General features: G+C 40.1%; 3 protein-coding genes across 4 annotated transcripts; 1 reads left to right on the plus strand and 2 right to left on the minus strand.

Moving 5' to 3' along the window:
- Positions 1–1,921: 1,921 nt before the first annotated feature.
- LOC111238994 (bcl-2-related ovarian killer protein homolog B-like) lies at positions 1,922–10,929 on the plus strand. 2 transcript variants are annotated; one of them, XM_022768749.1, is made up of 5 exons: positions 1,922–2,209; positions 2,739–3,075; positions 4,598–4,726; positions 8,719–8,882; positions 9,755–10,929. In XM_022768749.1, exons 2-5 carry the CDS (start codon positions 2,853–2,855, stop codon positions 9,878–9,880), a joined length of 642 nt encoding a protein of 213 aa, XP_022624470.1. In that variant the 5' UTR covers positions 1,922–2,209; positions 2,739–2,852; the 3' UTR covers positions 9,881–10,929. The 2 variants fall into 2 exon arrangements, with proteins under 2 accessions (XP_022624470.1, XP_022624471.1); XM_022768750.1 differs by having other exon boundaries at positions 2,757–3,075.
- Positions 10,930–12,633: 1,704 nt separating this feature from the next.
- On the minus strand, positions 12,634–16,107 carry thap4 (THAP domain containing 4). Its single transcript, XM_022768751.1, has 5 exons — positions 15,965–16,107; positions 14,647–14,803; positions 13,997–14,106; positions 13,495–13,598; positions 12,634–13,289 (listed from the first exon to the last, which is right to left on the minus strand). Exons 1-5 carry the CDS (start codon positions 15,987–15,989, stop codon positions 13,173–13,175), a joined length of 513 nt encoding a protein of 170 aa, XP_022624472.1. The 5' UTR covers positions 15,990–16,107; the 3' UTR covers positions 12,634–13,172.
- A 160-nt stretch (positions 16,108–16,267) lies between these two features.
- On the minus strand, positions 16,268–20,329 carry LOC111238989 (serine--pyruvate aminotransferase-like). The gene is made up of 11 exons (XM_022768741.1): positions 19,937–20,329; positions 19,253–19,445; positions 19,019–19,083; positions 18,752–18,852; positions 18,580–18,650; positions 18,413–18,497; positions 18,167–18,265; positions 17,890–17,959; positions 17,460–17,555; positions 17,024–17,152; positions 16,268–16,641 (listed from the first exon to the last, which is right to left on the minus strand). Exons 1-11 carry the CDS (start codon positions 20,207–20,209, stop codon positions 16,534–16,536), a joined length of 1,290 nt encoding a protein of 429 aa, XP_022624462.1. The 5' UTR covers positions 20,210–20,329; the 3' UTR covers positions 16,268–16,533.
- Positions 20,330–21,126: the final 797 nt, after the last annotated feature.

Consider the following 21,126-nt stretch of genomic DNA (forward strand, 5'->3'; position numbering starts at 1 on the left):
TTAATTAGTAAAACACCAGCTTCTCCATGTTGGAAAAAAAACAAGAGATTGTTTCTAGGTGACATTATTGTTGTGAGTTTTCAGATTTTGTTCTTTAGCCTTGCTTAAGAATTTGAACTCATTTATTTAGACACTTGAAACGCATAGCAATTAAAGACTTAATGGAGAATTAACCTATTGAAATATATCCATATATCCACAAGTATAGGCCTAATTATTAAGTACCAACTTTATCTTCATCTTGAGATTAGACATAGTTTTATATATTATATAAACACCATTAAAATAAACACGTTCATGCCATAAATATAAAGTTGAATGTCTAATTTGTTGCCAGTGTTGCAGAACATTTATTGGTATACATCCAGATTTCATCCAGGGAGAATTAACTCTGGTCTTAATTCCAGTATATGAGCTGAACATTTCATCCTTTCACTTCTAGCCCAGACCATGCTGCTGCAAACAAATGTTTTTGTTTTTAATAACATAACAGAATTATTATTAGTTCGTTTTTTTTGTTTTTCATAATCTGTGTTAATCCTTTCATTGTTATATGACAAAGATCAGTCATGAACTCTACTTGCAAATGTCACCGTGTTGTATTGTATCTATATATTGCTCTTGGTGAGAGAGAAACAGGTCTTGAATAAATGTCCTCATCACTTCACTATCCTCCTAATGATGAAATAATGTTGACCACAGCAGAAAGTGAGCAAAAGTGACACACAGTGGCCAAACGGTTAACTAGAAAAAAAATCTGTAAGCAGCAATAGCATTTATCCTAATAGGTATAATTGATCATACTAAAAGTAAAATAACTTCCTCCTAACTCTGACCGTAATAACTGCGATCAGTTTGGCTCTGCGTGTTATATCAGGTCACCTTTTACTTTGAAAGGCTGCTGTTATGAAATATGTTGGCCTACACATGACATAGGCCTGTCATTGTCGTGTTAATATGGCAGGTAACACACACACACACACACAAACACACACACACACACACGTGAGAGAGAGGGAGAGATTAATCTGATAAACGTCTGACCTGTGTGGAATGAGTCCTTAAACAGGTAGCCTACATTATTTATAACAGCCTCTCTCCTCTACTTTGTTGTCTTTGTCTTTTACTGTTGAACACACTACACACAACACATTGAAAAATAGAAATAAAATAAAATAAAATAAAAAAATAAAAAAAGCTATGGAGCCTCCGATGAATGTAACTTTATGTATTTGTTTAAGATTAATTATATTGTATTTTGATGTGGTAAATAAATGAATAACTGTCACAATAACAAAGAACAAATAAAACTCCATCATACCAAGAACGAGGTAAAGCCCAGTAAGGTGTGTGTCAGTGCTGTGAGTGCAGAGTAGGACATCTATATTTATCTGCTCTGCACGGGATTAAAGGTGCGACACTTCTTGCCTCAGAACACTTATATAAACTTAGGCAGGAGATCAGGTGTTACACCTGTTCTACCTGTACTGGGAAACCCCATCGTAATGACGCACAAATGACAGTGCACCGGCGTGAAGTGTGTCAGACCTGTTACCACTGACACAGGTTTAAAAGTAAAGGTTGTGGCTTTTACGCACAAGAGTGGAAACACATGAAGGGATAAAAATGATAAAAAAAAAAGAAAAAAAAAAAAAGCTCCATCCTTCCAGAGTGTTATGGCAGGATTTACTCTGCCCGGAATTGTGAATGAAAATGTAGATGCAGTTGATTTGTCTCCCTCTGTCCGCCGTGGTGAGGTTTTGTTTGGTTTAGTAGCTGGGAGGCAGGCGTCAAACTCCTCCCAGCGGGCTTAGTCTGAGCACTAAAACCAACGCACCCAGTGAGCGCCAATGGGGAGGTGGAACAACAGGTAGGCGTCTTCTAACTGTGTCTCTCGGCTCAGTCGCTGCTGCTCCTCGGGGGGAAACAAGTGGACAGATCACACCATGAGCTTTGTTGGAAATGCGGCAGAACTTCGCCCAGTTGTTTTCTTGATAATCTGAAACAGTTTCTTTTGAAGGTAGACCAGCTGTTTTTGCTCTGACGGTCGGGCTTTTTTTTCTCGGCTGGGAAACACACACACACACACACAGAGACAGAGCTGGTTCGAAATGTTTTCTGATTAATTAATTGGAGCTCCATCATCGGAAGAATCACATACTGGTGATATCAGAAGCTGTTGCACCTTAATGTGGATACTATGTTGAAGGTAAGCGTGCTTTTTCCTCTTGGCGTGCACCAGCCTAAATGTCTTCCAAACAATTTAATGTTCATTCAAATGTTCTACTCCTTCAGGCTAGTTAAGGTTGCACTGAACAATCTAATGGTTTAATCTCAAATCAAGATAGGTCTGTTACTGCCACAGCAGCAAAATCATTTCCCTTGTCATCTTATGGTATCAGTGCTTGTTGTTGCATAATCCAAGAAGTGTAGCAACATCTTGACTGTCCCACCATGTGACTCACAACAATAACGCCTCCATCATATTATTATATAAGTTTCTGGTCTGATTTAGATTCTGGTGTCTACATGTATTTATACACCCACACTCCTTTTTATAAAAAGTATCTAGTAACAGCAGGAAGTATTAATCCAGTCACACAAGCTGTTTTTTTTGTGGTTTTTTTTGCATTGTTTCTCTTCCTGTCAGAAAAACAGGTTTCAAGATAAAATTCATTCCTTTAAAACTAACCAGTTCTCCCTACCTGCCTCTAAATAAGGGTTTTCTTCCCTCACAGCTGTCATTCTGTCTCCAGCATTAAACTTTGTTCCTCCTGGGATAAAGACGCACTGAGACGCAGCTGATCCAAAGAGGTCAGACGCTTTCTGACCCAGATCCCCGGGAGGAGGACATGGAGGTCCTGCGGAGGTCTTCTGTGTTTGCTGCAGAGGTCCTGGATGTGTTCGACCGATCGTTGACTGAGAAGGAGCTGGTGTCCCAGTCCAAAGCCCTGTGCAGAGACTACATCCTCTCCAGACTCAACCAGAACGGGCTGGGATGGTCCAAAACCGAACTCAACCTCTCTCCCTCGAATGCGGCGCTCGCTGAGGTGTCTCTGGTGCTTCTTTGTCTTGGTAAGAGAAACCTAAGCAGCTGTAAAGTCTTAGAAAAACCAGTGAATGTCAGAACGGATAAACTGTCATCTTATAGCAACACGTTCACACATTCTAGGCCGTGGGTTTCATCTCCTGTTGAACTCTGAACCTGACTTTATAGATGTGATTAGCTTTTCCTTATATTTTCAGGGGGTAGCTCAAGTAACATCAAGTGGCTACATTAAAGTTTATACTATGATTTCTTTCATTTTTAATTATTTGAAATTGTTTAGTGTCTTATTTGAAGTTGCCACAGGTTTATTAATTAGCCATGGCGTCATTGTCATTTCAAATTTAATATTTAACTGAAAGCTTAAGGTAAACATGGTTTAAACATAATTCTTTTGACTGGAAAAAACTCAAGAGTATGTAATACATTGGCAAAGGCTGCACGATCCTCCAAGTTTTTAATCATAGAAACTGTTTAGACGTTTTCAATCTGCTCTGGAAGCTCTCCTGAAGCTTTCCTCTGGATCCTGATCTGCATCAAATGGAATGAATTCTCCAAATGTTTTCACCATTTTGCAGTATTAGGAGACACAATGGAAGTGAATCCTGTGTTGTCACAATGATCCAGATCATGAGCAAGCTTTGCACCAGTTTTGAAGAAATTCTGTTCACAAACGAGACAAATGGACAGACCTGAAAACACACCCTCTTTGGAGGGGTTAAAAACTGTTGGAAAATACTATAAACTAAGATGAGCAGGACAAATGATCTGCTATAATAAGTAGAATCTTGTATTTGAGATCAAGATTAAATGGTCATTTCAGGACTTCAGAATTCAAGACTGTGCATTAGAGATGACACGCTGCAGGTCTAACACTGACTCATGAATTTATTGCTGTCAGAGCAATCAATAAATTCTCATTATCCTCCGCTGAAAGCCAGTGTGAGCTGACTGTTGTGACAGTGATATTCTCACTCCTCTTGGGTCTAAAAGGCAGAGTTGCTGCGCTCTAATCTACTTTTAGATAACAGTAGGCTGAGGATGACTCAACAGAGCTGGAGCAGATAATTGATACACGTCAAGAAACTAGAATGAACAACTCTTCAGACTTTACTTTCAAAATGATTTCCAAAATAATGTAGGCCTACTATATAATGCAAGCTATGATAAGCTTGATGTGTGTGTGTGTGTGTGTTTGTGTGTGAGAACAGCTTGAAATGGGTGATTACATCTCGAGGACTAAACTCACTTAAAACGGCAGCTCAAGTGCACCGTGTCTTTTTAAAGGATACCAGCAGAAACGTACATGTTTTACTTTGACATCCTGACATCTAAGTGACCCTCTGCCATCATAACACAACCATCTGTCTGAGTTGGTTGAGCGGTTGAATTGTATCATTGTTTGCGTAACCCAGAATGTTTAAATAACTGGTTTAAACCGAATCTGTGTTTTGGTTTTCTGTCTCATTCATTCAGAATAACTGTGGTCTTTCTAACAGACTTTTAATGCTCCTCTGTCTTTTTCGTCTGTGCTCCCCCTCTGTTACCAAGGCGACGAGCTGGAGTGTATACAGCCCAGTTTGTACAGGAACGTGGCACGGCAGCTCAACATCTCTGTTGCCATGGAGAACATGGTTTCAGATGCCTTCATCGGTGTGGCAACAGAAATCTTTTCAACAGGTATGTGGTTGTTCTGAGCCTTCGAAGGTGTTGATGACGAGGACGATGTAGCACGATCTGCCAGATCAGGAAGCCATTGACGCTTCCACTGCGTCGCGGACGAGGGATGAAGGCAGTTACTTTAACCGGGGTCTGACCGCAGTTTTTATCAGGCTCTGTTGCCTCAGAAGTGCTGTCAGCCAGAGTGAGTGGGTGCAAATCACACGTAGGTGGAGTGAGACTTTAAAACACATCATTAGTCCTACATCTAAAAAGAATCACCAAGTTTAGACACTCTTCTTGAACAGATAGCATTGACTAGTTTAAGTTATTCAGATTCTGAACCTTAAGGGCGTTGGCTTGTTGTGAACATATTCTGTATCTATTTTTTATGGCATATTATGGCCCAAGCAATAACAAATGTAAATAAAATGAATATTTAACATTAAGCTTGATACTATTTAATATAATTAAGTATTATTTATTTTTTTTTAATTATGCTCAATTTGCTCAATGCAAAACTGAATGTAACAGGCTGATGGCTTGTCATTATCGCTACTCTTTGTATAATAGACATTGAATAGTTTACTCGACAGTGAGCAGTAAAGGTTTTGGATGGTTTTTCTGTCATCACTGCACGACTTAATTTTTGCATCTATAAAATGTCACCCATTGGACCGTGGGATTGTTAGCAGGAAGTAGTGATCATGCCAGGGGCACCACTCTTTTGGTTTGGACACTGAAATAAAATACACACACGGCCATGTTCTGTTCTACAACCAGATGTCTTACTTGATCTGCTGAAATGAATAATCGCATAACTGTGGATGCAGTTACAAGAATTTGGGCAAACATCTACAGATCAGGTCACTTTTTCCATCTGGCCTTTGCCCACTTTTGGTCTTGAGTTTGGTCGCAATGGTTGAATAGTTCTATTTTTTTTTTTTTAAACTTGGCTTTAAAATTAGACTTGGCAATTTATCATAGTTCTTTTGGTTATTTCCACAGCAAATCCAGGTAGGATATTTGGAAGACTGTGGTGTGTAGATACAGATGTGTGCTCTAAAAAGGTCTGATATGAGCATCCTGAACATTCATCCTCTTGTGGCCAGTCTGTGACTAACAGATGCAGATGAAGGTGACTGAAGGTCATTTCCAGTGGGGTTGTTGGTCCGATATCAGACATGAGCCACAGGCTTGTCAGTCGCCAAACAAGGTTACAGGTGTTATGCTTAATCTGAAGAATTTGACAGATAGTCGAGTCACGTCTTAGACCCCTCCCCCCACCTTTCCAATGTCAGGATCGTGGGGGAAGTGCACAAAAACTTGACAATCTGACAATCATACCAGGTGAGAACTTCTCTCTCAAGCTCCCTTTCTTTCATTCACTCAACAACTGCTTCTGTCACTTTTTGCTTGTATGAACAAATGCTGCCCCATGTCTTTGAGGAAAGACTGTCCAACAGTGTACGCTATTACCCGCATTCATAAAATACACTGAAAGACATGGAGTTACGGAGAGAGATCAAGGAGGAGTGTGTTACAGCCAGGAAGAGGTTATAATGGCAGGCTTTTCATGCCGCCTCCGAGCCACAACCACGTTTGCCTTGAGATATATTTGGACGACAACTCATACTCATGTTTAAAGTCTTTGCCATCTTTAAATGTACATTTTTGAAAGAATAACCCGAAGAAAATTAGGTTTTAAATGGCTGTTGGATAATCCTCATTCAGTTTTGATCTTGGGAGAAGACTTAGGTTTCTGTCAGTCTGGGACTTGACTGAACTTGTTTCTTCTGGCTCTTGAACTGGTTTTAAACAGTCTTTAAACAGCAATGACATTTTGAAGTACCCAAATAAAAAGAGTGACTTTACGTCCTCTGTATGAGCCTGTAGGGCAGATTAAATGGTCTGGTCGCAGTGCAACTAAAATTGGGCACTTTTCCAGGAAAGATCAAAAATGGACTTGCTTAATATCATATACATGCCTGTGTTTTGGCTAAACTTGCTTGATTTGACATCACAAGGGTGTCATTTTTAGAAACGGCGTGGGATTCCTTCTGAGGAATAACAAACTGGTGAACCCATGCTGCCCCAGCCTTCTGGGACGGGTTGAAACCTGGATATAAATAGAAAAAAAAAACATGCAACTTTGTTTTTCCTGCTGTTCGGGATTTGTTTTATAAGTACCTTTTTTTAGCGGTTTGGTATTTGTTATCATGCCTCCAAGTGCTTATTGTGACTTCAGAGATCACTAAAGAATGATATGTCTACTGAATCCAACAACGTATCACAACCACATATTTTTTTGGAAGCGGTTAACCGGCCATCTGCACTGTGGTCTCCCTCAGTAAAATCAACATGGCTTGTCTCTTCTCCATCTATCTTCGCCTGCCTCCCACTTCTGTTCTTTCTCCTTCCGCCCTTCTCTCCTCCAGCTTTATCCCTGACAATCTTGTCTCTATTCTTGGCCTGCTTCTCAGTAGGGAGTGAGACGTGACGTACTCTGACAGCTTCCATGGACAGTTATCTCATTTAAGCTCGCCCAGAGCTCTATCCCCTTATAGCCACAGTCAGACGCTGTAGGTCAGCTCTGAGGAACAGTCATGACAATGCAAGCAAGACCTAAAGGAGGCTAATACCATTAGACCCTGTACTGCATCACTGACGGTCGTTAAAACAATCCCCGCTGCCCTGGAAACTCGACGTAGAAGTGGCCGGATGCCCTTAATTATCAGACTGGATTGTTTAGGTAAAAAGGGAGAACAAAGAATTGGCCTTTTCCAGCTTCGGGGCTGTCGACTCCCTCTGAGTGGTGAATGCAAAATCATTTTCTGAACCTGTTGACCTCCCCACGCCTGAAACTGCGTCAGTGTCTCATCCACCTCTAGGCAAAGGCAACACAGTCTCGCCCTCCTTAATTTACAGCTGGCATGTGACGCAGCAAGACCTGTTATCAGCCACATTAACACAAATGCACTGGTTTGTTGACGTTCACCTCATATTTGCAGTTTATTTCAGTACAAGGTCCACCAACTGCCCCTCATGCCCCATGTCAGGTCACAGAGCATGTAACAGACTTTGAGGAAGGAGAAACCCCAGAGCAGATGGGTGTTAGTGCTCGGCATAGACTGGGAAAGGAGTGTTTACGCTGAGATAAATGTGGCAGTTTTATGGTTTCCGGTCAGGAAACTCTGCCACCATGGAGGCTTGACACTCAGGTCTTGTGGCTAAAGTGTGATTTGTGCTTCTCGCTTACCAAACAAACTTACCCTGTGACTGCAGGACAGAATCGATATCAGCTTGAGTTTGCTGAAGCTTAAAGCTGGACACGTTTTTAAGACATATAGAGACAGCTTGCATTTGAATAGTAATTTGATTCTCATATGGTTTTTCCACAGAAAAAAGTTCAATTTCCTTGTTAAAAATTCTTAACATGACATCTACTCGTTCTCCCTCATTAAAATTGCTAATATGTTTGGATACTGCTGGAAACAAAATGTCTCTTGCCTCTCTGAAAAGTTCATTCTTCTCCCTGTATGTTCACTGGAGGTTTCAAGTGTCTGCATCACACTTGCATATTCGACGACGATTGGCTCCAAACTGTGATGATAGGGCTGAAACTAAAAAATTAGTTTTTAAATTAGTTTTTGATTAATCATTTGGTCAAAATGTCAGAAAATGGGGAAAAAGTGCCCATCACAATTTCCCAAAGTCCCAGATGACATCTTCAAACGTCTTGTTTCAGGGTAAAATAATGAAAGACAAAGAAATAAATATTCACCTTTTGAGAGGCTGGAAATTTGGATTTTTTTGCCAAAAAATTTGCTAATAATTTTCTGTCAATTGACAAATTGATTCATAGACTAATCGTTTATGTCCAAACACAGATGAATGTGAAAACGGCCTCTGCACATACATCATTCTGCACAGTCAGGATCAAACAATAATTAATAAACAATACATGAATGACTTAAAACATAACTCTGTGACGTCTGTTTTTCTTGCTGTAGGTATAACCTGGGGTAAGGTGGTATCCATGTACGCAGTAGCTGGAGCCCTGGCAGTGGACTGTGTCAGACAAGGACATCCGACCACCGTTCACATCTTAGTGGACAGTCTGGGACAGTTTGTCCGCAAGTTCCTGGTTCACTGGCTGAAGAGACGGGGAGGATGGGTAAGTGGCCGCTGCTGTATGTGCTGATAATTATGATCACTGTGGGTTTTGATGCATGAGTAGCACTGTAGAGAAATGTTGAGCTTTCCATTTGGATTTTAGAGAAATTGTCATGTAAAATGTATTATATCTTTAATTGACGTCACTGCATGATCCGGGTTTTTGAGAGGAATTTTGGACAAACTGAATGAAAATTAACATTGACATCTGAGAAAACAAGGGAGGGAAGAGCTGCTTGGATCTTGTTTCTCTGGGGATTAAAACTGGCCAACATTGTTATGCTGAAGCTAGATGATTAATTTATGTTATCTTGTTTATATATCAGAGCTCAGTGTGCTTTCATAAGCTCTGATAGAGTTAGAGGGGAGTTATGTTAAATCTGATGGTAGCCTGCTCAGAAAGGCCCAGTTATGACTGAACATTGAGAGTTCTCCTGTAGCTTCCTGTTGGTTGATCTGATGCAAAGATTTGCACTTGTAATATTTGTTATAAAGTTAATATATTGACCACTGGATTGCTGCCTTTTCCTGGAACACCTTATCCTCGTTTTTTTTCTTTTGAAAGAGACCCCAACTGAAATGGTTTGCTGTGTGTGTGTGTGTTTGTGTGTGTGTGTGTGTGTGTGTGTGTGTGTGTGTGTGTGTGTGTGTGTGTGTGTAAAAAACCATAGATTCAGACATTTTTCAAAGTGAAATGTTTAAATTCCATCTGTTCAGTGGTATTGAAATTTTCAACATTATGTTTGCAGTAGCCATTAAATGATTAATATTAGGATTCTTCTAAAATTCATTTTATTATGGTCTCATTTTTCATCCATATTAAGTTTGATTAGAATCGAATATTTAAAATCTCTCTCAATGTCCTTTTTTCAGGTGGAGATCACTAAATGTGTGGTGAAGAGGGATCTCACCCCTGAACACCACTGGCTGTCCTCTGTCATCGAGTCGCTGAAGTATTTCCTCACCACGGTCTACGTCTACATCATGAAGGAGCCATGAACAGCCGAGACAGAGCACACAGCAGTCATCGTGATTGTTTGTTTGATACAAGATTGAAATCTCAGACTTGTCAATAACAGCTGGAGAGGAGATGGTGACTGTGCTCAATGGGGGATTGAGCCTGCACGCAGATCAGATCAATCTGTTGCTGAAGGGCAATCGGAAAATGTTTCGTCAGCATCATGTTTGTGTTATCTCAGTGTCAGACGAGCCTGTAAGTGATTACCCTTCATCCAAAGAGTAGTCACCGTGACATTTAAGATCATAAATGCCAACAAGGAACAAGTTTGTCTCACGCAACCTCTTCTGTATATTTTCACTCTGCTTACACGCAGTGCAGTAAACCAGGCTTCTCCAGTGTTGTAACTGTCATGTGTGATGGTGTTCAGGGTGAACGTGATCTGTGGGAGGCTGTTCGTGCTCCTGGGATATACAGTCTGATGTTTTGATGTGATGTTCGTCTCAGAATATATATACCTACAGGAGGGATGAAAAGGTGGAAGGCTTGTGAATGAATGTAATGATTATTGATGCTCAGCTGGCTGGGTCTTTTGAGTTTTCTGAAATGTTGAGGTGTTTTCACACAGGAGAGCAATATCAGGTCGTATCAGCTGCTTACACTTCAAGGGTTTAATCTACACTATTGTACTTCACCAAAACACAGAGTGTCTCTTTCCTAATATTATCAAAAATATTGTGACCTGTACTAAAACTTTCTGCTGCAATTTTAGACACGACTGATCAAGAAACGTTGGGTCTCACTGTTGCCATTTTTGTCCAAAGAACTTAAGTACACAGGAATGGTACATACTAAATGGATATATTTTGGTGGTATTCATTTCCTTTTTAATCTGTAAATAGTTTATTTATGATTTTATTTTTTTATTTTGAGTATGACCACTGCAGTATAAAGAGAGCCGATGCAACAGCTCTTTGGGACAGTTGCGTGGTATGCCTGATGCTTGTCACTTTCACAGTGTTAACTTATAAATGTGTGTCTGAACATTTTTTTTTTAAATCCACAATAAACTTAAATCTTCACACATGAACTTACTGTTTATTTCCCTTGATATTTTATCCCTCTGAATGAATGTCAGACCTTTATAAGTGACCTTTGGTGACCTTTTCCTTTGAGGATTATTAAAATAAAAACCAAACAACACATTAAACTCTGCTGCACCCTGGTCTGTGGTTGAAAATGTGGTTTAAAAAAATGCAAGATAAAAAGATGTTGAGAAGTTGAGAAGAAGCCATTTCAGAATTAGACCAATAGAGAGGCAGCCGGATGCAGAATCAAACATGAGCTGCTGTAGACCTGTGGTATACAGAAGTACCAAGAACAGGGACATTAAATAATTTACAAGGAAGACTTTATTGTAACCGACATTAAACATCACCTCGATAAGGACAAAAAACTATGTGTAAGACCATAATTAATTAGAATAAGTACATATTAAGTGCAAAAATAGGCAAAATAATTTGTGATATTTTATTGTAGTCAGTATCAGAACATCTATACTGAAGAAACTGGCCATGCAAAGACAATCACAACCAAACTCAAGCACCATGAAACACATGAAGAAAACTCTTTTAAAGAGTCGCATTTACTAGCTGAAATCTTAACTTTAAATTCAGTGCCACTCAGTCTACAAATAATTCTCTAACTCTGAATCTCACATTCAAAAGACAGTATATTGACTACGGCAGGACAGCAGTTATTTTCAATCTTATAGTAGTGCAATGCAGATAACACTGTAACACTGTACTGTATTCATTCATCAGTGCATAATAAGCTTTATGGCTCAAACATCAAATATCTGGACAATGAATATCAACAGCGTTCTCTGAGTATAATGCATCACAAGTGAGGCCATTCAGTATAACAACTTCATGGAAACGCAGAATCATTTATTTACACTGTGTGCACAATTATTAGGCATGTTGTATTTTTGAGGATTCATTTTACTGTTGAACAAATACAGTGCTCTCGGTCAATCCAAAATGTTAATAAACCTCAAATCCGAATATTTAAGACAGTAAAAGTGAGTTTTTGGCTTTCTTAGGAGAATATCCATTTGTGCACAATTTATGGGCAGCTATTAGTGTGCAGAATTATTATGCAACTAAAAGAAAAACGAAAATTTTCACATCTCACTTGTTTATTTTCCTCTGTTAAAGTGAGAGTAACAAACAACTCATTTACAAATAAACATTTCTGACATTTCCAAAAAAGAATTCAGTGACCAATATAGCCACCCTTCTTTTCAATGACAGTCATAAGCCTTCCATCCAATTAGAGCTCTGTGCCCGTTACTGATCCAGCCACGGCCCGTCCATCTGATCCGTCAAGAGTCACTCTCATCTCATCATTCCATTAAACCTTTAAAAAATCTGTCTTCAGATATTTCTTGGCACAGTCTTGACGTTTCAACTTATGTGTCTTGTTTAATGGTGTCTTGTTTAATGGTGGTCGGATTTCAGCCTTCCTTACCTTGGCCATGTCTCTAAGCACTGAACACCTTGTACTTCTGGACACTCCAGGTAGGTTGCAGTTCTGGAATATGACGGCACTAGAGGATAATGGGTTCCTGGTATCTTCACGTTTGATTCTTCTCAAATCTTTAGCAGTTAATTTGCGTCCTTTTTTCTCAACACGTTTCTTGCGACCTGATTGACTATTTGCAACAAAACGTTTGGTGGTTCAGTGATCACGCCGCAATAGCTTAGTAATTCTCAAGATTTCTGCATCCCTCTGAAAGGCTTTTTTTTTTTTTTTTTACAATTTTTGACCTTTCAGAGTCAGTTAAATCTCTTTTTCGGCCCATTTTGTCTGAGGAAAAGAACCTGCCTGATAATTATGCACACCTTGATATAGGGTGTTGATCTCTTTAGGCCACACCCTCCCTCATTACACAAATACACATCACATCAAAAATGATGATATGGTCAAAATACTCACTTGCCTAATAATTTTGCACACAGTGTAGATTATTTTTGAATGTGACTGTAACATGAACTTGGCACATCTGTTACACTGTAGTGCCTAAACAATGCTCTGTTATTCCTGTTTGCAATGTAACATTCACCATTAATGGTTTAGTTTAATTTAATAGGTACGCTGTTCAGACACTACAACCACATTCTGCGTACCATAATCACAGATTTAGGTATGTGCATAACTGTAGAATCGATTATATGGTTATCTGACTGATTATTGATCAAGCTTTGTTTTTTTATTTGTCATTCCAGACTATGGTATTTCTGCGTATAAGAAGCCTGCCTGCTTGTTGGGTCAAGATGATCGACGGTAGGTGATGTGCAAGTGCTGCATCAGTGGCTGGTTGTCTGTTGCCATGGAAACTGTCTGCTCCAGCCTCCCATCTGGTCGGAGCTGAAACACTCTGGAAATCTGAACGATGGAAAAGAGCAGGCAAGGTCACTGGTACTTAGCAAAGATGTTATGTTTATTCATCAAAATAATTTCAAGAGAAAGGTTCTGTTGATGTTTTGTGGGTAGAAATGTGACATGGATTTGATTGTAGTGAATAAACGAAGTAGTTAGTACTGACGATTGGTGCACGATATGATGCAGGATCAGAGAATCACAGTTTTACCTGCTGTACATGTGGCTCCTTGGCAAAAGAAATTCTGGCCAGAGAGTGGGTCTGCAGGTTCAGCTGCTGCCCTGTCAGCTCCCCCTCCTCAACCTCCACCAGACCTGCACAAGACACCCACTTTAGTCTGGACTCAACACTTGTGTCTGTGTGTGTGTCTGTTTGTTTATTTGTGGAGATTATAAAGTAATTTAGCAATTTAAAAAAAACGTCCTTTTCAGTCATTATGCGCACTGTGGCAACTTAGTCTTTAAATGTACATCTTATATCACTTTTAAAACAATATAAATCAATTATGAGAGTGATTTCCTAAAATGCACGACTAAAGACAGCAAAAGAGAGACAGAACAAGCGTAAAGAGGTGTCTGACACTACCATTCTGTATATGTCTGTAAAGCAGCAGTAAAGTGGATGCTTTGCTTTCACTAAACTGCAAAATATTCCAGAAATTCAATCACAAGTGGGGACTTAGGTTACATCCAGTGACACAATCTGTGACTACCTGAGTTTTGTGCGATGATAAAGGCCACTCTGTTGGTTCCTGGCTGCACTCGAATGAAGCCACACTCCCTATGCAGAGGCTTTTTAGACTCTGCATGGAAGGCATTGAACCTGTAAACACAATGTGAGCGAGGAATCAGCTAAGGATTTTTATCATTGTTATTATCATCACTTACTTACTTACACTGTTTCCACTGTGTCTTGTACAAAGTAGAGTTACCACAACACTGCTCTACCACAGCTCTTTAATGAGCTAATTCAGCACTAATGGCAGAGCTGGTAACAAACACTTTATCTCTAGTAAAGAAAACCCATCTACTTCTCAAACTTACATCCCTTTAAACTACAGGAGAGAAGCTTAGGTGCCTTGTCTGAAAATGTCTAAGCAAGGATCCACCCCCTAAAAAATGCATCTAACTTTGTATATATTCAAAAGTTTTTACTGCCAACTTTTTAAAGAGCACCACTCCCTGAAGCGGTTGCTGATCTCCAATGGTTTCACTTCTCACCTTGCTGCAGTGACCCACTGGTTTACTCAAAAGCTGTGACAGCAGGGTTGGGTGTGGTTACATAAGTGCAACAAAGTTCAGCTCTGACAACACCTCTTGTTAAATGACTCTGTAAAGTCTGACTGCTCACGTGTTAACCTACATGAAGTTGATGACTGGTTGTCCCACGTGGCTGAAGTACAGTGTCTCTATGTAGCGGAAAGGGTTTATGGTGGGAAAGCAGCCCTCCCCAGGCTCGTCCGACTCCCAGGTACCCAGAAGCCAGTCTAAAGGGAGGACTGCTGGGTTCAACTCTGCTGCTGAAAACACAAACACACACAGTTTAAGTTGCATTATCACGAAACCACGGAAAGAAAATGAATCATAGGAGGTTGTGGTAGGTGATACCACAAATTTGGTCTTGTCTCAGTGCCAAATAATACCAAGGAATATATTCCAGCACATTAATTCATATAATCTGGTAAACAAATCTAAAATCACGTGAGGTATGTGGTATAATAATAAGATAAAACTAACGCAGTCTAATACAACAGTCTTGCATTAACCCCTCCGCCAGGTTATAAGGTTTAGTTTGTGATGAAACTGTTGAGAGATGCTGATTCAACCATATGGTTTTGGGTGCTGTTGAATGGCATGCACTATACTGAGGTGTTTCTATTATTTTGTCCACCTCATTTATTTCAACAGAAATACCTTTCTGTATAATGGAATACAGTCCAACAACACCACTACATCCTCCAGATGATCGAAGTTGAATCATCAACTCTAAAACTGAAGGCAGGATTTATATCAGGAATGTTTTGCATTAGATTTAGCTGGGTGTACCTAATAAAGTGCCAACTGAGAATATTTTTGCAGCAGCAAGGAAAAGGCCTGAAACTGCGAGTCTCTTACTTAACAGTAGGTGGCGGTAATGATGCGCATTGGTCTCAATTTGACAGAAACCAGAAGAAGAAGATAATCTATAAAGCATAAAGGAAGGTGACCGACTTTTACCAAACACTATAATAAATTATACCGTTATTAAAAAAACGTTGCATTTACCACAGCCACACTTCGACGGTCACAAAGATGGGGACTCCTTCACTGACATGCAAAGATCACAGCGTGGAAACAGCTCGGTCTGACCGGTGGCCGCTGCTATTTTAATCTCACTGAAGCTAAAGTTAGCTACATTCGTCTTCAAACAAGGTGAACGTAAACGCACCACGGTTTGTGTGAATATCACGGTGAGCTTCAGTTGGGTGTAAAAAGGGCTACAGACAGACTTGGTGACACATTTTACGTTTTCACTTTGATAATTTTCAATAAATTATTCAGTTAAAAGCTACTGTTTATATAACGCTATCGTAAGCGTGTGGTCCACCACATTGAAGCTTGTGATAGTTCAAACAAATCCTTATTAACCTAACAGTTTCAATATTTCTCTGTCTCAATTTAAAATTGAACACATAACTTACCTGTGTGACTTACAGGACACGCCATTGGAAATTTAAACTGCAGTCGAGCAAATATAAATGCATACAATGAGAAGAAGTACAGAATTAAATGCCACTAAATTAGTCCACTGCGACAGTATTGATCTAGTGTGACCTGACGTACACTTAAGAAGAAACGCCGTGGGGAATCATGGGAAATGTAGTTAAGACAGTTAAGCACAAGCTAACCTTTAATAAATATAACTGGCGTTAACATTTATTGACCTCTGCAGCTATGTCTTAAATAATGTCTTACTTTTTTCACACATTGAGGCAGGAGACTTGTTTGATAAAATAAAGCACACTTTATTGACATCTTTCAGAGCACTCAGCATGGGCAATGTGACAAAATCCGCTTTTTTAATTTCAAAACTAGCCTACTTATACAATTAAGGCGTATGGCCCGTGTTTTATAAAATCTCTGCAGTGAAAAGCACATATACATTCCTTTAATGTATGCACTATTCCAGGTGTCCTGCCTGTGGGGACTCTGAAATGTTTTTTTTTTTTTTTTTTAAATCCCTAATGAATGGTCATGGGAATCTGGCCTCTTAAGCCTTGCTCTTTTTGCAGTTCTTGAGAGCGTCTGCCAGGGCGTGCAGTGCCATGTCAGCATTAGTCTTCTCACAGTTGTATCCCATCAATCCAATCCTCATCACCTAATGAAAAGAGCAGTGGAGAGTACAGTACATCAGTGTCCACAGTGACTCAGCAGCATGATTCAGAAGGCTGTAAAAACACCAGACTGATGACGTCGCTCCTGTTAGGACTGTTTAAATTAATTTAAATGGAATTGGAATATTTTCATGTGAAAATCAATCTCATGTACCAGGAGATGTGTTCATAAAACATTAATCTCAGCACTATATCTGGGTTTGTTGTGTTAGTACACTTACTGGCTAAAACATCATCTTACTGCTGCTAAGACACGGGGAATGATGCTTCTATCCAGATTAGCTACCATCAGATGAAGACCATGACTGCAATGTTTAGAAATGAATTTGTTTACTGTTCAGGGATGAAATACCAGCAACAACTCACCATGCCAATGGAAGGGCCCAGGCCACCGGTCATCTCCATCTGGTGGTGTTTCATGATGTAGACCAACAACTCCCTCCAGTTGTAGCCGTCAGGGATGGTAATGGTGGTGACGGAGGGAAGCCTCAAATCCTGCAGGACATGTCACATTATCAGAAAAATGCCTGTGGTCACAACAGGGCAACACCAATGAGGGATGCTGACACAATAATGTTGGTTAGTTGTCTTACAATGCAAAAGCTTCACATTTCTTAAGGGCTGCACACTCTAATATTTATCATTTTTATGCATTACCTTATCCAATATATATTTCTTTCTTGGCTCAATATATTTGTTTAAATTGTTTTTAATTAATTCTTTTATTAGTCTTAAATTCTCAGGTATTCCGTTCTAGTTTTGTATGGCACCAGAATATTGTTTTGCAGCATGTCTTCCTCACCCTTTCAGGAACAAAGAGTTTGAGGCCCAGGTCTTCCAGTCCTCTGTACAGATAGGCTGCCACCTCCTTGTGTTTCTTCCAGGACTCCTCCAGCCCCTAGAGGGAGACAAAGGTCGATGCTCTTCAGTTACAACCAGACAGATTAAAAAGTGAGGGAAGGTGCTGGCAATGGACGGTGAGTGCAAGTTCTAATTTGTTTGGTAAATGTTTCAGGTGGTGAAAAGTACCATCATCCCTGTTTCAAAACAAAGACTGTGAATAAGGTCCTGATATCAAGAAAGCTTTTTTTCTTTTTTTTTTATAAGACTGAATGATTTCTGAATGAATTAATTATAAAATAGCCTACAACCTCAACATAGAAAACGATTCTAGAAAATGTCATTTTTCTTTCAGCAAAGTAACGACAGAAAGTGGTCGATTGTCCATTTACCTTCTCAGCAAGAATGGCCAGACTCTCTCTCAGAGCGAAGAATCCAGACACTGGACCAGTGTGGTGGTATCTAAAACCCAGAGCAGACTTGAGTAAATATCATTCTCATACTAAACATTGGTGTTATCGACTGATATGAACCTTTCTAAGCACAATGACTCACAGGTTTTTCAAACTTAAAATTTAATTTAAAATTAATTCCAGTTAAAGTGGGTATGAGGAGAATAAAGATGCAATGGCTCTTGAGCTTGTAATCAATGGACTGTAGTTGACTTACGCTCTGGCTGGTTTGCCATCGCAACCCCAGTAGTTGGACAAATGTGTCATGTCAAAGAGGTAGGATACTGGTTTTGTTTTCCTGTTAAACATCTTGTGGCTGTGAGGGGGGGGGGGGGGGGGAGNGAGACAAAGAAATTGTGGTGTTGCTTTAAACACTTTTTTTGTTCTCAGATGTGACAATTTAGGATCTACATATATATTGAAACATGCATACAGGTACACACACCACAGAGTCCCTCCTTACCATGCTCTGTCATTAAAAGAGATGGGGGCTGTGCCAGGAGGCGCATTCAGAGCTTTCTGAGAACCAGTGTACAGGATGTCAATATCTGGGAGCAGAAGAGGCAGATCATGTCACGTGCAAGTGCAAAGTCGCAGGCAGGTAAATTTAATCTTTCATCATTTCCTTACTTTGCTTGTCCATAAAAATGGGTGCTGCTCCAAGCGAAGCAACAGTGTCGACCAGGAAGAGGCAGTTATGTCTGCGGGAGGTAGACGGCAGTGAAATGAATGACATTATGATTTGTAATTACATGTAACCGTTTGTTTTATGCTGAGACCGACACAGAATGATGAGCCTCACTTTCTGCAGATGTCTCCAATACCATCGACTGGGTGACAGAGGCCAGCAGAGGACTCTCCATGTGTGAGGAAAAACAGGACAGGCTTGTGTTTCTCTATGGCCTACAGACAGGAGTAAGAATAAAGTTTAATAACATGTAACACAATGTGTGTTCTAGTCAATGTTTATGTTTGATTTTGTTTTGTAGTCATGTAGGGAGTCTTGATAGTTCAGCCCATAGACTGCATAAAGTGAAGAAGCAGTCTGCTTCAGGGATATTGTGCCTACCTGTTCAATTTCCTTATTAGTGAAATATCCTCCAGGTGATTTTACCATTCTATGTACATTGGCACCTAAAGATAAAAGAACATTGATGATTAAATACTGAACAGATAGATAGATAGATAGATAGATAGATAGATAGATAGATAGATAGATAGATAGATAGATAGATGTTGAAGTGTTTCTATTCTCTTTTGAGACCCAGTGAATGCGTGCGTAAAACCATGCGTAAAGACGCACCCATTCTCTCTGCAATTTCTGCAACGCGCTCTCCCCAGATTCCGTTGATGGCGATGAGCACGCTCTCTCCGGGCTCCACCGTGTTGAACACCGCACACTCCATAGCCGCGTGTCCGGAGCCGCTCATAGCTATAGTCATGTTGTTCTCTGTCTGAAAGGCGTACTGGACCCCTCTCTTAATGTCATTCATGATCTAAGACACACAAGAAGAAAACATGAAAAAGACTTATTATTTTATTACTTATTCTGACAAGTTAAGTTTTAGTTTAACTTGTCAGATATGGTCACCAGGTACTGAGTGATTTTACTGTGTGTATAAATAGTGGTCTGAGCACAGTTACGCACAACTATTGATCTTTGATCACATGGTCTGTTTACAATTAGGCCTAAATTGGAAAAAGTAGAAAATACGTTGCATTGGATTATTGTGGTATAATTGTTAACATGAATAATTGGTGGATGACAGCAAACCTTTAAGTTTTAAGTTAACCATTAAGTTAAATGTAATATTTTACTAAGAGTGATAATTCTGCATTCCGAGTTTTACGTATAGTCACAAGCCACAAAATGGACCTGTATCTCCAAATTGTACTCAAGGTCAGTATTCGAGTAGTTATTTTCACCATAAAATAATTTGAATGTATAATTCACCTCTGTTTATTAGAGTCTGAGTTTCAAACTTACCTCGTACATTTCTGGGTGCAGGTGACCAATTATTGGCTTGCCCCCTGCTGCTAAGATACGTGGAGGAACGTTTGAGGGTCCCGGTCCGAACAGGTAGCGCAGTGGAGCTTCAAGCGGCCGGAGCATGCATGCCGGTGGCGGGATGGTGACGGAGGACATGGAGCGGTCCAGGCGCTGCAGCAGGGGCGCGCTCCTCGCGGCCAGCGGACTGTCGAGGGCCGCTGCTGCCTGCTGGGCGAGCAGCGCGCTCCGGCTGAACAAAGCCCGCTGCATCACGGCTGGTGTCTTGGTCCCTGAGATGCCTGCACCGACTGAGATCACCACCGACGGACAAGAAGACTGAATCTGACTGTGAGTTTTGGGCGAAGGTTTAAAACAAACAGGTCTTTGACCTCATGGTCGCGGGGCGGTGTGCGTCACTTGACTCAGGGTTGGCAATAAGGGGAACAATGGCATATCAAGTCAGAATAGTGAATGAAAAATTACAAAAGAAAACTGTTTTATGTTGTAGATTTTTTTTTGTTAACTTCAAAGTTAAAAACATTTTAAACTTTGAATATAAGAAAATAGTTGAACAGCCTCTGAACATGTGGTTATCAAGGCCTTTGTAGACTGTACACAATAGAAATCCTGGTGAATTTTATTATTCAGCCAACACAGTATCCACGCTTTAATTGTTTATGTGACATGCAAGCGTTTTTAACCTTTTCCAATCCAATATTTGAATTTGTAAACATATGTGTTCTGGGAAAAGAGCCAACAGTGCATGTTTTGTCACAGTGTAGATCCACTAGGACTGGTTTTTGTGACTCATTTCTGGTCTAGATCCACAGCACCTGACTCTTGGGGAAAAACTAGGACCTGCACGTTGCAGCTTGCAACCGGTTCAGGTTAGTTTGCAGGTGGTTTGTTGATTTTTGTCTGGCCACTCCACTCACTTCAGCATTGGGTTTGTAAAGAGGAGTCTCCTCTCAGAGAACCAATCTGCTCTCTCTGAAAGGAGGGGGGGGGGCAAATATACAGCCACAAACACACCAATACACACACTTGTACCAGTACACACATCAATACACACTCCTGGAAACAGTCCAGTTCAATTGTATAGCAGGACTTTAAAGTAGTTTCCTTGTAAAATAAGATTTAAAAAACATTAGACACATTGGTCATATGAGATTTTATTCTGGTCTATG

Source organism: Seriola dumerili, unplaced genomic scaffold, assembly GCF_002260705.1.
Source record: "Seriola dumerili isolate Sdu_G_001 unplaced genomic scaffold, Sdu_1.0 BDQW01001821.1, whole genome shotgun sequence".
Lineage (NCBI taxonomy): Eukaryota > Metazoa > Chordata > Actinopteri > Carangiformes > Carangidae > Seriola > Seriola dumerili.